General features: G+C 40.4%; 1 protein-coding gene across 1 annotated transcript in view; it reads left to right on the forward strand.

Moving 5' to 3' along the window:
* Positions 1 to 15245: 15245 nt before the first annotated feature.
* pkn1b (protein kinase N1b) overlaps positions 15246 to 19846 on the forward strand; it is a 43399-nt gene continuing 38798 nt past the window's right edge. The window contains exon 1 of the mRNA XM_056272386.1: positions 15246 to 15377. Coding sequence (XP_056128361.1) covers positions 15348 to 15377 — 30 coding nt within the window. The 5' untranslated portion in view covers positions 15246 to 15347. The remainder of the gene's footprint in view (positions 15378 to 19846) is intronic.

A 19846-nucleotide genomic window follows, 5' to 3' on the forward strand; every position in this document is an offset into this window, starting at 1 on the left:
CTGTCATTTTGAGTCTTCAGGTCGCAAGCACCTTCATGAAGAGTTTTTTGTAGCATAAACCTATCATTTCTCTTCCTTAAACATATTTAAAATCTACACATATTTATGGATTAATGCTGTTTAATTACTTTTATGTAGTATTTCGACAACATGAAGACAAAATTGACCATGTTTACTTGATTAGTCCTAATGTGATTGATTGTGAAAGATAACAAAATTGTCTTTGTCTTTTATCAAAATGTAAGATCTTGCTCTGACTCTGAAAATCCTTTCATTTTTAGCCAACGTCACTTAGGCCATGTGGGTTATTAGTTAATGTTAGACAACAGCCAAATATCTAAGTAGGCATTGTTTTAGGCCATTGTTTTCCAACCCTGTGCCTGGAGGCAAAACAACAGTAGACATTTAGGATGTGTCCCTTATCTGACCCATCCTTTGCAGGTCTGGTGAGTTGATTCAGGTGTGTTTGAATAGGAAGAGTTTGGAAATGTGTTGTGTTGGTGTGCCTCAAAGAACAGGGTTGGGGAACACTGTTGTAGGTAATCCAGCCTTTCTTAAATCTTGACAATAGTTAATGCAGTAATTTAACAGTGGCTAATGTTAATGTAATAAAGGGTACAACTCTCATTTGAAAATGGACTTTAAAAACTCCTGTTGTTTCAAGAAGTGGGTATTGACTGCAAACTGTATCTCCTGTTTTTGTAAGATTCTACTTTTGTTTTAATTCCTGCATTATTATGCATATTTAATTAAGGATCGAAATTGGAGGTCAAAAGAGAAGTAGTCAAGGGTTTTAAATTGGGGAAATTGACTGCAAACTCGCAATCAACAGCTTTTTTAGTCCTGGATTATTTACTTATGTAATGTATGGCCATATTTAGACTTATATTTGTAATTGTTTGTCTCGGTATTAATGGCAAATACAGTTTATCAGTGTAATAGTGATTTTTACATTGATATTGGTTGTAATTAGATTATGGGTAATGTTTTGTTGTTGTCTAAGGACTGTTGACCTCATGTTGCAGTAGACAGAGCTGCTTTGTTTGCTCTTCTCCTCTGGACAGGGAGATTTCAGTTGTGGGGAAACTCTTTTCTCCCAACATTCCTGAACCATTACCTCATTTCCTGGGTCCCTCTCTTTTCAATGGGTTTCCTGGGTTACTGATGATGTCATGCCAACTAGAATAAAGGAGGTGTCTAAAAGACACATGAGGGAGAAATGGAGGGTAGGATGTGTGTGTGTGGGACTCTCCAGACACAAAGGTTTAGTAAATTAACTGTTTGCTGTCAGTGCTGACGATCTGATGTTCTTGGGATGCTGTGGATGATGTATTTTACATAGAGTTATATGCACAGTGTATGAAGGGTTTGTGTTGGCAAGAGTTGTGAGTTAGTATTTATCTGTCATATTTTCTACAGTGCTTTAGTTCCTTCATTTCTCTGTCTTTGTTCATTGTGTTCATTGTCTTTACTCTTTAGCTTTTAGAAGCCGCTGAATCTTTCGGGGATAGACTAGACCTGTTTTAGAGAGACTATTGAGTTGCAATAGTGCCATCTAATGATGATGCATCATAACAGCAACTGATGTGATGTTGGATTCTCAAGACAAACCAACTGGTTCAACCAAGTTATATCATATCTTATTTAGGAATACATTAAAGATCAATCTGTCATCCCTCTATAGCACATGTAGCAGCCAGTTAAATGTACTTTCTGAGGTTATCATTTCCGAGGTAAGTTAATAATCACTGTTTTTAAAAAAAAAGATATATTGTAATTAATCACTGGAGATATTTCTGCCATGTTGTATGGGTGTGTTTAAATAGTTGTTTGTAATTTTTTTTTAAATTCATATCATAATTGTAATGATAAATATGTTTCAGATACCAGCGCATATTTAAGACTCATTTCCTTTTTATCTCCTTTTCTAAGATGATATTTAGAACGACAGTATAATACTTTTATTTTAATTCCTGTAATATAATAGTTATTTAATTAAGGATAAAAATTGGAGGTCAAGAGTCACGGGTTTTAAACCTTATGAACCATATAGTATACTGTATTGTCTTAAGTTTTATTAAAGGAAAGGACCAAGTAATTATAACGCAGAGTTGATTACTTTGGAAGACAGACACAATAAAACTGCGTTATTTCATGACAGATATATTTCAAAAATATATTTCATTTATTTATTTATTATTTATTTAAAGCTGCAGTCCGCAGTTTTTCCTCTTTGTCGCCATCTCTGTTCGAAATCCGCAATTGCAGTCAATCGCGTAATTATCAACTTTACGTGAGTTGTGCCTCGACACCCTTGACACCGCACAGCGCGGATGAACACAATGTTTGAGGAGAGTGTGTGTCTGTCAGTCACTGCGCCGGTGTGGATACTGGCATTCAGAATCACAGATTATTCTTTTTGGAAGAATGACCAACATAATCATTTTCACCGGAAAATGTCATCTGAACAAGTAAGTAACATCCACATTTGTTCTGGTTCTGACATTGCAGTAAATCGCACTGATTAAATCTAACAATCGCTTATAAGTTATCATATCACGCAAAACCGTGCAAATTAAACTTTGTTCTCAAATTGTTAATGTTAACAACGTCAGCATTGCGTGACTACATGTAATGTCCTTCTGATATGTATCCTTGTTTTCGCATGGGTCCGGTTGCAGTCTCTTTTTTTCTGTAGCCACTCCGAAGTCCGAAAGAAGTCTTTTGGATTTTACAGTGGGTGAATCTGTTGTCACTGGTGATTGTCGTTTGAACCTTTCTGGATCCGCCATCAAATTGATAAGTTTAATTATATCAAGTGCTGTGAGAAAAGGCTATAAATCTCCACCTCCAACATCCTCACACACAATGTAGCCTACTAGCCGAGACTCATTTATGTGTACAGATTAGAGATGCACCGATTGATCGGCTGGTGACCGGAACCGGCCGATTTTCACGTGATCGGCCATGATCGGCGACCGGCCGGTCAGTCTGACATAATCCGATTTTATGCCGGTCAAATGCACTCTGGCACCGCATGATTAACATCGCGCAACATCAGCATCACACGTGCACACGGAACCCGCACATGTAGTAAACCTCGTGAATTACGGCCGTTTCACACCGCAAGCGGGAGCAGCGTGTTTTTTCTTTTTTGTTCGGCGTGCTTGTTAATCAACGAGTGCATTCACACCGGGAGCAGGAGCGTCGCGTGCCGTGAGCAGCAGTGAAGCGCGGGTTTCGGCGCCGAGTCTATTTTAGCTGCGCTCAATTTAAGTGAAAGCACACATTTGATGGACAAAATTAATATGATTTCATCCAAAAAGTGCCCAAAATGCACAGAATTTGCATGTCTGGTGTGTTTTAACAAGAACTGAAGTAGGCTAGGCTATGTCAGAAAAGAAAATGAAGACTCAAAAATATTTCTAGAAAATGTACCCATTTGAACTTGTTTTTATTATTTCCCAATCGTTTCCCTGCACATGCTCCACTTGTCCTGTTTAGCCTGGCTGGACATGTGTCAGATGAGAGAAGAACTGTTTGAGAAATATAACTTGCCATTGATGTACATGATTGCAATAGGCCTGTGTGTGTGTGTGTGTGTGTGTGTGTGTGAGAGAGAGAGAAATATCTTTGTACTGCAAGGCTATATTTATATATTATTTTATTGCCATTACCTGTTTTCATACAGAAGTTTAGTTTGCTAAATATATCAAATAAAATGGCAAATAAAACTTATATCTATATCTATCTATATATCAAATTTTTTTAGTTGGATATTGGATGTGAAAAGGAAATGGTTCCATAACACTGCACTTTAGATGTGTGTGAATTTCCCACACCAGGAGTAATTTATATAGTTCTATTTTATAGCGATAATCTGTTAAAAAAATGTTCTATGCAAAATGTTCTATTAAAGAGAAGATAGAAAATAAATATTTGTGTGTGCTGTAAATTGGTTTGAAAAAATGAAATCGGAATCGGCTAAAATGGGTATCGGCAGGTCAAACTCAAGGAAAATCGGAAATCGGGATCGGCCTAGAAAATTGTAATCGGTGCATCTCTAGTACAGATGTGACGTAATGACTCAATATAGCCTACTAGCCGAGACTCATTTATGTGTACAGATGTGACGTAATGACTCAGTATAGCCTACTAGCCGAGACTCATTTATGTGTACAGATGTGACGTAATGACTCAGTATAGCCTACTAGCCGAGACTCATTTATGTGTACAGATGTGACGTAATGACTCAATATAGCCTACTAGCCGAGACTCTTCTTTATGTGTACAGATGTGACGTAATGACTCAATATAGCCTACTAGCCGAGACTCTTCTTTATGTGTACAGATGTGACGTAATGACTCAGTATAGCCTACTAGCCGAGACTCTTCTTTATGTGTACAGATGTGACGTAATGACTCAATATAGCCTACTAGCCGACACTCTTCTTTATGTGTACAGATGTGACGTAATGACTCAATATAGTCTACTAGCCGACACTCTTCTTTATGTGTACAGATGTGACGTAATGACTCAATATAGCCTACTAGCCGAGACTCATTTATGTGTACAGATGTGACGTAATGACTCAGTATAGCCTACTAGCCGAGACTCTTCTTTATGTGTACAGATGTGACGTAATGACTCAATATAGCCTACTAGCCGAGACTCTTCTTTATGTGTACAGATGTGACGTAATGACTCAATATAGCCTACTAGCCGAGACTCATTTATGTGTACAGATGTGACGTAATGACTCAGTATAGCCTACTAGCCGAGACTCTTCTTTATGTGTACAGATGTGACGTAATGACTCAATATAGCCTACTAGCCGAGACTCATTTATGTGTACAGATGTGACGTAATGACTCAATATAGCCTACTAGCCGAGACTCATTTGTGTGTAGATGTGACGTAATGACTCAGTATAGCCTACTAGCCGAGACTCTTCTTTATGTGTACAGATGTGACGTAATGACTCAATATAGCCTACTAGCCGAGACTCATTTGTGTGTAGATGTGACGTAATGACTCAATATAGCCTACTAGCCGAGACTCATTTATGTGTACAGATGTGACGTAATGACTCAATATAGCCTACTAGCCGAGACTCATTTGTGTGTAGATGTGACGTAATGACTCAGTATAGCCTACTAGCCGAGACTCTTCTTTATGTGTACAGATGTGACGTAATGACTCAATATAGTCTACTAGCCGAGACTCTTCTTTATGTGTACAGATGTGACGTAATGACTCAATATAGCCTACTAGCCGAGACTCATTTGTGTGTAGATGTGACGTAATGACTCAGTATAGCCTACTAGCCGAGACTCTTCTTTATGTGTACAGATGTGACGTAATGACTCAATATAGTCTACTAGCCGAGACTCTTCTTTATGTGTACAGATGTGACGTAATGACTCAGTATAGCTTATACTAGCCGAGACTCTTCTTTATGTGTACAGATGTGACGTAATGACGCAAAGACATGCTCGATTTTCCCGCGGAAATCCACCAGTACCACTGGAATTAAAAATATTATTACATACCGTTTTGAATCGAGCTAAGGCAAGCAGATAGTTTTGAACACTGGCTGGTTATGTATTTTCTCAAAAATGTATTTTTAGATAATTTTTAACCCAAAAAAAGCTACGGACTGCAGCTCCCTGTAAAGTCAAAATTAAGTATGTGTTTTGAGTTTGTCACACCACAGAAAAATGTGTTATTAGTCACCCAGCCAAATTTGAATGATAAAAAAAGCCAGCAAGTACATAAAATAAGCTATCAAAATCTTGAAAAAATGAGCAGTAATCTCTGCTCTCAAACGCTGGGGGCGTGTCCACTGGCTGCGCTGAAACCACGCCCACTCGCGGGAAAGCTGCCGTCGTCGACTCGCCACACTCAACTCTACAGCCGGAATGGATGCTCGCACGGTGGGCACGCACTGCCGAATGGCACCAGTTGTCGGCGCGACGGGAGGATGAAGGCTGAGGCGGGAGTCGGTTCGGCCCCATTCACCAGTAACAGCGGATTATCAGTGAATCCCAGACAGTTATCACTTACAGAGGCGGGTTTTGGCGGTGATCCTCAGCTCTCCATCAAGGTGGCTCTTCACAAAATTAATCCACTTCTTCTTGATGTAATCGTTTTTCGGAAATTTAAACAAGGACACCGATCTGTTTTGTACGTGATCCGGTGATCGCATCCAGGTAGTACGCATTTCCGTGACGAAGGCATAGCTAGTAGCTAGCAATCTGTAGGCTGTGTTACTAATAATAGTACTGACAGTAACTCGCGATTGAGCGGCAAACTGATGTGAATGTGCTCTATAATATTGTTAGGAGCGGCCAGCCTTAGTGGCCTCAGAGCGTCATCAAGTAGGGGCGTGTCCAGGAGCTCAAGGGCTCCAGTGCGTCATCGAGCCCTGTTTTAGCCCCGCCCAGAAAATCCGTAAAATATCAATGGTGAAAAACTGTTTAACGGTCTAACTCCACAATTCAGTACTTCACAGTTCACAGTCTTTGTAATATGTTTAATCAATACATTTCTAACATGTATAATGTGTTTAGAATTTTTTTTTGAAATTGCCTTTACAGGGACTTTAAGGAAATTGTAATGATGAGATTTGATGATTGATTCAAATATTTGGTATAAATGGTGAAGGTTGCACGTTTGGATGAGTATCCCCCTCTCCCAGCAAACATGCCAGTGCGGGCCCACTGTGGGCAAGTGTGGGTTTTCTGTGGGACAGTGTGGGCAAGGGCAAACCCTTTGGGGCCCCATTTGGGCTTTCTGAGGGCAAGCCCACAGTGGGCTTGCCCACATATACCCCTCAAGGGCCCCTAGTGGGTTAGCCCATGCGGGGCCCATAGCAGTTTTGCCCATTTGGGCCCCCATGAGGGTTTACTGTGGGCAACCCACTGTGGGTTTGCCCACAGAAAACCCACATGGGCCCCCAGTGGGTTAGCCCATGCGGGGCCCATAGCAGTTTTGCCCATTTGGGCCCCCATGAGGGTTTACTGTGGGTAACCCACTGTGGGTTTGCCCACAGAAAACCCACACGGGTCCCCAGGCAGTTAGCCCATGTGGGGCCCATAGCAGTTTTGCCCATTTGGGCCCCCATGAGGGTTTACTGTGGGCAACCCACTGTGGGTTTGCCCACAGAAAACCCACATGAGCCCCCAGTGGGTTAGCCCATGCGGGGCCCACAGCTGTTTTTCACCAAGAAAGTCTGGCTGCTGCGTGCAACGTGCATCGCGACGCGAGGGCAGACCTGACGCCGCTGCGTGCACGCCTTTAGCCCGGAGAAGAAGATGGAGTTGGTGAAAAGTAAACTTGCTGCAGGTGAAATCACCGTTGCTCAGGGGCGGCGCGACACGTTGTGTGATTATCTCGGCAGTTTAGGACATCGCACAAGATTTGTTTCAATACAGAAAACATTTAATCACTGGATAGTTTTTTTCGTTTATTGAAATGTGGTTTATGTCAGCTGGATGGGCGGAATATGTGAGACGTGAGAGTGAGCGCGCGCGCGGCCGGGGCTCTCTCTCTGCGTCAAGCGCAGCAGTCATTCTACATACATCACTCACCGATCAAAAGGGTGGCGTCGGGCCGCGGGTCGGGTTCGGGCAGATAATTCATGTTGATGTGTCGGGTTACATCGGGTCCGGGCTTTAAAAGCCACGGGCCGGGTCGGGTCGGGTTGTAATTTTCAGGCCCGTTGAGAACTCTAGCTGTTTTCACTATGGGCCCCCCATGAGGGTTTACAGTGGGCAACTCACCATAACGGTACATTGTTTTAAGTTGTTTAACAGTCATATGTTTTAAGATTAGAAGGTTTAAGATTAGATGCTTAATCAAACTATTTAACGATCCCGTAAAATGTCATAAATGTTATTTCATTCAACAGTCCATAATTAACTAAAACTGCACATAATGGATTATGAGCATGTGCATTTAAAATAACAAATTTGTGACTTATAAGGAATTATAAAAAATAATATAGATGTAACTATATATTGTAGGTCTTAATGAGTCTTTATAAATATATTTATAGAATAGTAATATTGCTCATAAATAAGTATAAATGGTGCTATAATTCATTATAAGCATGGACTGCATATAAAGTGTTACCGTATTTATTAAATAAAATTAACTTATTTGTCACAATAAAAACAATGCAAATGGTTTACTGATTTGTTTTGGTATTCATCAGTGATGTATATTTATTATAATACAATTATATATTGTTGATACTAATAAATATATCACTGATGTAACGACTGAGACCAATCAGACACAAACGAAACTGCAACGTCACGGGCCCGTAATTTCATTACCATCTTTCATTTATATAAAGCAGTGTTTAGTGCTTTCATATTCTCTTTTAATGTAAAAACAAAAAAACAAAAAAAACATTGGTCATAGAACAGCACAATGATTTTTAAATTCATGATTTAAAATTAATGATATTTTAAAATGTTAAATGTTGTAATTCTAGATGTTTAAATGCTGCGTGCCTTTTGAATTGTTCTATGGTTTCAATGCGCGTGCGGCGGTAAACATTGAGTCGCATTCAAAGCTGTCTGATACAAAGACAGGAGCGCACGCGAGCAGATGGAAACCATGGAAACGAGGAAACCTCATCAACTGACAAACAGCAAAACTAGCGTCTCTCGCTGTTGTTTTCGCTTCTTTCAGGTAAGTTTAGTTAACATAATCACACAAATAATACATACAAACGTTCCTGACACCTTTCTTACGTATAATCGATACGCTTATGTTGAATATTTACTTTATAGAAATGGTTTTGTATCTTCGAAAAAGTCCGTTAGCATCTCAACCGTTTTCAGAATAGGTAACGTTAGCAGCTAGCTAAGTTAAGTTAACGTTACACTTGAGCTCTTTTTTGCTGGTAAAACCCTGAAAAACCTCCACAACAAAGGGAGAATTATTGTTTAAACATGATAATAATTTCATATGCATTTATTGCACAATATATATTACCTTAAGATTATATATATATATATATATATATATATATATATATATATATATTCTTTATCTTTTCTGCATTTCATCTCTAGCTTGCTTCCTTGTAATAAACCCTTTGTTCTATTGTAAATCCTATGTAACATTGTTGGCTCTGTGACACATTGCATGTTATGTTCTAATCTAGAACCTTTGTTGTGGAGGGGTTTTTTTTCTGTCCCTCCTGAAATCACTTTTATTATCAATCTTCTAGAAGATCATCATGCTGATGGCCTGCTGCACCCCCTGTCCAAGACAACCTCCACGGCTATGAACTCGACTAGTAAGCAAAACCTCAAACATACTGTTCAAACGTTGGGGGTCTGTAGGTTTATGCTTTTTAATGAAGTCTCACACTTTACATTCATTAACCCCAGTTTTTTTCAGTGATATCGTCCCTGAGAAGCCTGAAGGCTGAATAGGCGGCAAATATAATGTTATAATGGTCATAGTTATAAATAATTAATTTAACTATTATGATAACAGGAAATCATGGTCATTGGTGTATATATATATTTTTTTTCTCTAGGTGTGTTTTTTAACTATGTTGGCCAATGAGACAGACACCATACTGTCCAACTCAAAGATATATATTTTTATTTATTAATAAATACTGAAATTCTTTTTACTTTTAAATGCTGAATTCAGGGAGTCGACAACTTTAGGCATAGTTATTTTTCACAGATATCTGGCCAGTTTACTCATGGCTCATACTCTTAGCCTTTAAAATGTTTGAATTTATGTCCACAATGCAATATCAGGGGGTAAAGATATCATTAGAGTTTTTAAAGTTATGGCTATGCTCTTGTTACCAGATGAGATATAATCATTTGACCCTGTGATTCTTCAGGGCCAGATCTTGATGCCATCCACACTCAGTACATGACGAAGGTGAGTTTCCCAATAGCTGCCACTATCACAAACCAAGAGACAGAACACAACAGGCGTTCATCCATATGAACTCACCCATACGTAGGGATAGGTACCAAAACCCGGTATTAAACATTAAACGGGCCCTGGGGCCAAATTAAGGAAGACCGCATAAGCCCAGACGTTATCAGTTCTGCTGACGGTACTGAAGAAATTACACACACTATTTATTATAGACACTTTGTTTTGCAAATTCTGTGAGGATTAGGAGGGGTGTTTTAAACAGTCTTCATACAACATGTTTTTCAGGCTGGTTGTTTGTAATTTTGTAAGATTAGGGAGAAAATAAAAACCTTTATTAAACATTAATGAAACGCATGTTCATGTTTTGTAAATGATTAGTTAATCATTAACTAAGCAATTGTAAATTACTTATAACTGAATCTACAAAACATGATACATACAACAATTAACATATCACTTATTAAACATTTATGAAACGCATAATCATGTTTCATAAAAAATTGACTTAATCATTTACTAATCACTTGTAAATGACTTGTAACAATTTACAAAACATTCATAAAATGTTAGTATATCACTTGCTAATCATTTATAAATGTTTTGTAAACCCTTAGTTCATCATTAACTAACCAATTATAAATGACTTACAACTGAACGTTATTATAAGCCGCAGCTCTCTCATTAGCCGCCTTTCCACTGCCGGGCCAGGGCCGAGCCGTGCTAGTGCGTGCTAGAGCCAGTCGCGTTTCCACTGTCACTTCCGGGGCTTGATCGGGGCTTACTCGGGTCCAACGGCCAGGATTTCTGGCCCGTCGAATACCTTGGGCCAAAGCGGGCCAGCTCGGGCTAGAGGCGTGGTCAAGGTAAAAGGCGGAGTTTGTCGGTGTTATGGAACGTTATGATCTGAAGCAAGATGCACATTTCACTTTTTTATATCGCGCAAAATAATCGCTGCTCGAAAAGGTGAATCGCCTGTACTGGTCTGTCGAAGATACCAATGCTCTTCTGAGCATTTGGGCAGAAGAAAGGGTACAACGTCAATTTGACGGCGTGTGAAGAAACGAAGACGTTATAAAATACATCGATGCTGAACTTTCTAAGCTAAGCATTCAGTGAGCAACGCTTCAAGTTTAGAAAAAAAAAAGTTGCGGGCGCAGTATTGTACAAGGCGATTCAAACGCACAATGGACAAAGCGGAGCTCAGAGAAGGAACTTTCCAAATTCCATGGTTCGACTTGATGGACGGTGTGCTGGGTCACCGTCCCTCTGTTAGTGGCGACTCGCGAGACAATCTGGACACTATTGCAGGCTGCAGCCACGGCCGGTGAGTTAAAGGGATACTCTACTGGTTTTTCATATTAAACTATTATTCCGTGAAAAGTCCTCTCCTCCTCCCTCTCCTCCTCCCTCTCATTTAAACGGGAGCGGACTTTTCACGAGTGATGATATTACTGCGCCGAGTCGAAGTGCTCCCAAGCACTTGCTATGGTATTCTGCCATACAATATAGTTATCCATTGTACACGCTTAGAAAAGCGCAACGTTTTATTTTGTGTCACCGTTCTTAGTCGAGTTACACTACTCTAGTAACTGTATTTAAATAGGGAAAACGTGGAGGTGTTTGGTCGCTTCTCTTCTTGGCACGTATTGAATGAACAGGGCTGAGATAAGATCTAACAAAGTTTCGCCGCAAGACAGCGATGTAGTGCACGCACTGAGACGAGAGAGGTATGTATCATCTCGTCTTAGTTAAGGGAATAACATAGTTTAATATGAAAAACCAGTAGAGTATCCCTTTAATATACATGCTATCTTCCTAACTTAAAAAATAAATAAATTCATAATACCCGCTGAAATGGGTTGGGTAGCGGGGGCGGGGTTTAGGGCAGCGCTGCGGGGCTACTGGCCCGGCAGTGGAAACGCAAGTCCGGTGCTTGAGGCCCGAGGCCACTGGCTCGGCTCGGCTCGCTGTTAGCCCTGGCCCGGCCCTAGCCCGGCAGTGGAAACGCGGCTATTGACCTAGTAGTCAGTCATTCTCTCAGTTGAGCATTTATAAATAGCACCTAGAACAACAGTACAACCCTTATTCTTGTTTTTAACATTTGTATTTCAATTGATCCTTTCTCACTTAGATGCTGTGACAAAAAGCAGTCAAGCCACTGCATGTGAGGTGGAAGCCTCTATAAAGACATGGCTCCGTGATGCCAGGGACGGAGATGGGGGAAGGCAAGGAAGGGCCAGAACTGCAGAAATACCTACTGGTGCCCCTGAGGGGATTGCTTTTTAATTTACTTTGACGTGTTTTAAGTGTTCTGTGTTTCTGTTTTTGTGGTTATTGCTGTTTTAAACTGTATTATTATTAATTATAATTATTATATAATATAAATAAATTATTTGGGGGAAAAAACATGACCCTCGATTTATTGCTGCTAACAAGTGCAATTGTACTGCATATAGTAATATGGGTGTACACGTGTACACTCTGTGTGCTTAAACTTTGCACCTGCACCCACAGTGTGCCCACATCCAGCCCACATGAGGGCCTGCTCTAATTTGTGTGGGCCAGCCCAAAGTCAGCCCACACTTTGGGCTGTCCCACTGGGGCCCCACCTGGGTCCCAAAGTGTGGGGCCCACACGTGCCCCGCATTTCACGCCGGTATCTGGGCCCACAGTGGGCTGCCCGCAATGGCCCCACATGGGCCCCTATAAGGGTTTGCTGTGGGCCCACAACTGGCCCCAATGGGGCCCACTCTACTTACTGTGGGCCTGCCCACAGTCAGCCCACACTTTTGGGCTGTCCCACTGGGGCCCCACCTGGGTCCCAAAGTGTGGGTCCCACACGTGCCCCGCATTTCACGCCGGTATATGGGCCCACAGTGGGCTGCCCGCAAGGGCCCCATTCGGGCCCCAAAGAAGCATGTTTGCTGGGCTAACGTCCAATATTTGTTCCATAATTATTTCACTCCTTTACCTATGTAGCCTAATCTGTTTTTTACTGTCCATCCTACCACCTGTATCCTGATTGCAAGCGAGTACAGTTTAGACATTCATCAATCCTACTACACATCTCAAAAGTAGCTATAGTGATACCACTTGTTGTCATCATAACTATCACTTTGTATTGGCTCAGTGTTTTTTCTCCTACCTTCCCTTGGACTCTTTATCATCAAGTCCGCAATATGTGTCATGGTCATGGGCCATGGCCGACGTTCCTGTGGAGGATATTACTAAATCAGATTACAGGCTAAACACTTGCGATTAACCATTAAGACTACAAACATATGAATTTTAACATTCATAAGAAGTGTATGCTAGTTTTAGCCTGTAGGTTGAGCTTGTGACATTTCGCTAAATTAGCCACAGCTAATCTAATTAGGCTACCTTTCTCGAGCATCTTGACTTTGCTGGTCGGTGTGATAACCGCTGAATAACCCAAAATGACCTTTACTTTGGGGGGAAAAAATCGTACTGGGGGGAAAAGATACATTTTCACACAATTGTTGCAGTAGGTCAGACGTCTCTTCAGCGTGTGTTTACAAGCCCGCGCGCGCCTGCACTTGACAAAAACGGTTAACCAATCAGCGCCTCACTCTAATAATCAATAGGCTTGTTTAAGATGAGCAAAATCTGCGCAGAACCGATCACCGGTGATCAGCGCGAGATGCATGCCGGTTAGAAATGTGTCCGAGTGCGGTCCGCCTTGCTCTGATGTCATGCTGACGTGTGTCAAAAAACTCTCGCGACCACAAGGCGCACATGTCGGATTCTGCAGTCGCGCGCAGTTGCTCTCCACCGACAGCGCTGATAAAAAAAATTTTTTTTAAATAAAAACACCTATCTGTTTTAAAGAAAAAATGATTCATAAACATGTAAGCCTATTTAAAATGGAATTAAATAAGTACTTTGGGTGTCTTGTTCATTATATTTATTTTCATATAAAAGCAACAAAACTTAAATTACATCCAGTTTATTAGCAACACCGTGCACGAGCGTGAATCCCGCGATATCCCCCTTTGATCTCACAGGTGTCTGATCCACTGCGAGAAGAGCGATCTGTCCGGCTTGCCTGCGCTTTTTTCACTCCTCCTCTCACTGCAGCCGCCTACTCTCGACTACATTTCAGGCGAGGCAAGGCGCATCTCAAACAAGCCTATTGTCTGATGTATTTTACAGGTAGGCCTATGTACCGTACGGATAGATGATCCTATTATACATTTTAAACAGTTGTATCCACACGCTTCTTTACATTTATTATCTCAATTATCAAATATACGAGTTTGCTATTGACTTTCAGTTCCAGATTTAAATCTGTTTAACGGTCAGTTTTATCTGACTGACCAAATTATCAATTTGTTTGGATTGTGGTAGGCTATAACGCATGCAAATAAAATACAAACGTACAAACGATACGTTTACTTATGTTTTGAAGATGTGATTTAATGAGCCTGAAATAATATTAGCCTAATAACGGCAGCACCTACTACTTTTACAAATCTTACGACGACGTTGTCAATGTGACCCACAAGGGGGCGGATTTTCTAACTTTAACACAAGTAACGCGCATTATGCAGTAGCCTATGACAGATCAAAGCGCTTACGTTTAACATACCATATCTAATCCTGGATGAATTTGGTAACGCGTTAGGCTACTTCTGGTTTACAGGGAGTTGCATTTAAAACCTTTACAAAGGCAGAATTGGGACGTACTTAGCCTCAATTATGACTGACCATAACGTCTATTCAACCCAAATAGTAGGCCTAGGCTACAGGCGCATTTCAACCAAACTTAGTGTGTTGGCTAATGTTGTGATATTTTGAGTTTGAAGTTTAACACGTGTTGTAAGACAATTAATGTGAAAACGAAAGCCCTCTCTTCTATGGCGGACACGTCCATCACATGACCGCGCTCCGGTCTGGCACCAGAGCGCGCACTACCGGAGCGCGAGATCACCGGGTGACGGTTTCTGCGCGTGCTTTAGTCTGATCACAGAATGACAGCGGCAGGACGGATAACCGTGCGCTCCGGGTGACTCTCTATTGAACCCGACCTAAAGTCTGCGGAGTCCGAGGCGAAGATGCACTTTAGGGTCTAATTTTGGACTTAATTTAGCAGTGTAACGGGTTGAATATCTGTCCCAGACGCACGGAAAACAACTTCCCTTTATATGCTGCACATTTATGAATGCGATCTAAACTGAGCGCCCAATAAAACTTGTTCCTCTGCCTCTCGTCAAGGGAGTTGACGCTGGTTTTCGCAGAATGATTCAGTGGATGTGATCTTATGAGCGAACGCGGCAGCGCAACAGGACGCGGTTCATCTATGATTTATCATGTATTGCCGTTATGATGATGTGACTCGGTGGTGAAACTGAAGCTGCTCAGGTGAGAAGCATCGGCGTCTCCTCTCCTGACACCTGAGATGGCCATCAACATCAGCGGCTCAATGCGTGTAAGTTTAGACCATCTGTCGCTCCTGTGAACGAGATGCACTGCTCTGATGATGCACTTTACATTATCTATTTTTTATTTGTGTGTGTGTGGCCGAGTGTGCGCTGTCTTAAAAGCTATTTGTATACGAATGTAAAATTACACTCAACAACAGATAGAAGTGTGTGCTTTCTCTTAAAACCTTAAGACAGGCAACAGAGAACAGGCTAGTTGCCACTTTTTACTTCATTTGATATTTTTCAGGATTGTTTTTTTCCCCAAGCATATGAATTAGACACGTGCTTTTATTTTTATATTTTCAATTTAGTGTAAGTTTTAGTTCTTTTATTTTGTGCTTTTGTATTTTTAAAATGTTTGTTTCTATTTCTTTAAAAAAATTCTATTTAGCTTTCATTTATTTTTACTGATAGTACTTCAGCTCAAACTTATTTCAGTTAGTTGCCGATGCAAATTTTCAAAATAGCGTTTATGTTTTTCATCTAACGTTTATATTTTGTTTTATTTCAGTTGATTTTTTATTAGTGTTAGTTAACAAAAACACTACTTTTGACTCAGTTTTGCCCTAGTCTCCCGTATGACAGAAAATTAAACGAGGATTACGCTTAACGTTTATAGTGACTGTTTAGTGCATAGAATTAAACATTAATGTGATATTTTAACATATATGTTTGCATTGATTAACCCTTATTTTTCCTATGCTGGACTATGGACTGTAAATACGCACAAACACGAGTAGATGAACGTCAGGCTATCAGGGTTTATCTGTTTGCTTTGGTTTTGTTCATGTTTAGTTTCCTTGGTTTTCCTCATGGTTTTTCATTGTTGGATTAATTGGCACACCTGGTATTCATTGTGTTGATTGGTTTGCTCTGTGTATTTAACTTTGTTTTCCTCAGTTTATTGTCTATCTTCATTAGATAGTATTGTGCTGTTCTGTTCTAGTTTTCATAGTTCCTGTATTCCGAGTGTCTTGTTATTTTGAGAGTTTTGCTTTATTAAAGAAGATCCTAACATTTCTCATAATGACCTGCAACCAGTGCTAAGTGAACTCTTCCCTGCCCTTATTCAACCCCTTGAGAATTTTGCAATTACGTAATGAGTTCTGTGAAAAATGATTTCTTTATTAAGCATTTGGACTGGAGTATAATCCTGTTGCTGGCGTAATTTAGGATAAATTACCTAGATTTGCTCTTTTTGTAATCTTTGTTCTAGATTAGGAGGCTTCAGCTGGTTGTCATTGAAGTGAAGGTGGTGAGCAGCTGTTTCAGTCCTGAGTTTGTTTTGTGTACATGAATCCTCTAAGTATAATGATGGTCTCGTCAGCTAATCTATCAAAAGTATCTCCTTGAAGGAATAATTCTGTCAGGTGGTCAGCAGTTTTGCAGAAAGCTTTAGTTTTAGAGTGTTTAAGGTGTAATATGAATTATACAGTTTGAGTTACAACCCCCAATTATGAAGGATTAGATTGGGAAAAATCTCATCTGCCAACTAATTATTTCTTTAAAAAAAAAAATTCCCACCATCTTTATTTGAGGTCATCTATGCTAGTGCACACGCACTACATCATGACAAAATAAGATAGTAGATACACACATTTACAGCCTTTCTCTTCTAAATGTCCCCACCACAACTATGAAACACAATATCGTTTGATTCGCTTCCAGAACGATGTTTTCAGCTAATGATTGATTAAAAACACTGACAGCCAATCAGAATCCACCAGTCTTTTAGGAGTTTGAGCATTTAAAGCGGCAGACGACAAAACTGCAACGCAAGCGTTTATAATAAACAGAACATTATCGTCCGTTGGTCTGGACACTAGTTATCGTTATAGTTGTTGTTAATGGTGTGAACAAGCCTTTACTGCGTTATAGAACAGAAAATCAGAGAGGCTCTCTGTCGCATCGATGTTTCAGCTTCATCCAGGAAAGAATTAAAAATTAAACAGCTTTCCGTACAGAACTCGCTGTCCTCTGGACGAGGAACTGCCTCCGCTGTTCTCCGTCAGTGCAGTACGTCCACCAGTAAGATCTCAGACTCGCTTTAATGTTTCAACACAAACCTTGATCTGATGAACTAATGTTCACAGGCAAAATTAGGCCAAGAACAAACTCTATGCAAGGTGATCACACATTTGGAGTAGGATTGGAAAAAAAAGCTAGGATTTTCACTCAGTAAATGCTTCAGTGCTGAGTAGAAAGACTCAAAAATGTAAAAAAAAAACAAACAAAAAAAACAAGTGTTGACATAAAATGCTATGCTATTGGGGACAGTATATAGACATTTTTAAGTTGAACTTTCTGAGTGCATTTCATTAGATGCAAATACCTCCCTAAAAATAAATATTGTGGGATATTGACTATTGTGACACTGATGATGATGCAAATCAAAACTGGTTTGTGTTTACACTGAGCACATTGCACTTGTTTGGCCTCTGAATAAAAGCGTTGTGTGCAAGATTCTCCTTTTGTAGGACAATTTGTTGAGCTTACGCACCAAAGTATTTTCCATTCTGAAATTTCAGATTGCAATTTGAAATGCAGGTACTGTACATGTGGCTTTCCCCCCCGCATGTGTTCATGCATTCAGCTATGCTTTTGTATAGGGATGCACCAATATGAAAATTTTGCCCGATAACCGATAATGTTTTATATTTGAAAGCCGATTACCAATATATTGGCCGATAAATCTAAATCCAAATTTTTATATGATCTTTGAGAGCCTAATTACAAAAACAAAAGTCTCACCATTAACAGCCATGTCCCAAGCACACGATCATAATTATGTTTTCATTATAATTTTATGTCGCCTATATGACTTGCGCGGCACATGTTGCACTGAACCGTATTTTCCTTTGTTGAAGTGTTTACCAATCATATTACAGGCAAGTCAACATCATCAGTGTCTCAGCTCTATGGGAAATAACCCATTATTTATCGGCTTTAATATATTGGCCGAATTTTCTGATTGTGAACATATATCGTCCGATACCGATATGGTGGCCGATATATATCGTGCATCCCTACTTTCGTATACTTGCGCGGTGTGTTTCTTCCAATGGGATTTGCCTGTAGCTGTTTGTGTAACTATTTTCCTCGCTGGAGAAAGACCCGTCCCATGACCCTTTTAGTCTGGCCGTGTCCCTCCTCACCCCATGCTTTTGCAGCCCATTAGATGCATTAAAGCTCATCGCACACAATCAATAACCTGCTGCGGGTCGGTTGCTAAAACAATTGTCCAAATGTTTTTCCCCTGCAAGGAGAGCAGAAAGCAGCCCTAATGCCCTGGAGTGTCCCAGCTGGCAGTGCAAGCGCTCGGGTTATGAGCTTTCTGTCCAGAGAAACGCCTTCAGGCGGCTTGAAGGGCCCTTACGGTGAAATGCACCAGCATCTGTTTACATTAAGAGAAACCACGAGCGCAATCAAAACATAACACGAGACGGGGATGTTTTGCCAACACTAGAAGACATTTTCACCACCTCATCTGGTAGATCTGAAAGCTCGATGCAAAAGTCCTCGTCTGTAACATCACCCTTAGTGTTTATTATAAAAGATAAGTAGACTTATAGTCTCCTGCTTTTTTTAATGCAAAGCACCACAGGTTATTAGGGTACCATTTTTTTTTAGCTAATATATATAATCATACTTCCCGATTTGACAATTGATTTCTGAAATGCTACGTTTAAATATTAGGGGTGTGCAAAAAAATCGATTCACAATTGAATCGCGATTCAATCTTTATCGATTCAGAATCGATTCATATAATTCCAAAAATCGATTCATTTTTAAAAAAAAAAATTTATGGCGTGCACGGGCGGAGTGGCAATCGGCTGAGTCGGGACTTTTACCGGTGGTTCGGTAGTGTTTCGAGGCCGCGAGGGCCGGTCTGATAAATAGTTACGTTGCAAGTTCTTGCCGCCCGCTGGTCAAACTGTGCAGCCTCTCTGCTCAACCCGTAAATAAATGCATCGATCCGCAGATTATGTTTGAGTTCTTAATGGTCTGTAGATCTTTTTGCCAAGCGTGTCAGAGGTTACGAGTTCTAAACCGCACTCGTATAGTTTTTTCTCTCTCTCATCAAAACCGAATATGTTCATCACGTTTGTGTGCATTTTATTTTGATATTTCACCGGAACCACAACGGCGATATGAAGCGCGTGTCCGAGTGAAGACTGCGCGAGCCACAGAGAACACTGTATCCATGACACTGATAGCAGCGGCAACGAGCGCTGTCAGCGCGCAGCTTGATTTCAAAAACAACAGATCTCTTATTTAATAGCGAACTAAATGAATGCTCTGCTAGTTAACTGGAGATACCCGCAAATTACGCCTATGAACGACTTCACTAGATCTAAACAAATCAATCTAACCATAGATGTTACCAGTAGCGGTGGCTTTTTAAAATCTATTTAAAATTATTTCGCAAGGGTTCTATGACATTAGTATATATTTTTAGGAAGTTCAATGTGCC

This window comes from Rhinichthys klamathensis, unplaced genomic scaffold, assembly GCF_029890125.1.
Source record: "Rhinichthys klamathensis goyatoka isolate OS25496 unplaced genomic scaffold, OSU_Roscu_1.1 h1tg000336l_1, whole genome shotgun sequence".
Lineage (NCBI taxonomy): Eukaryota > Metazoa > Chordata > Actinopteri > Cypriniformes > Leuciscidae > Rhinichthys > Rhinichthys klamathensis.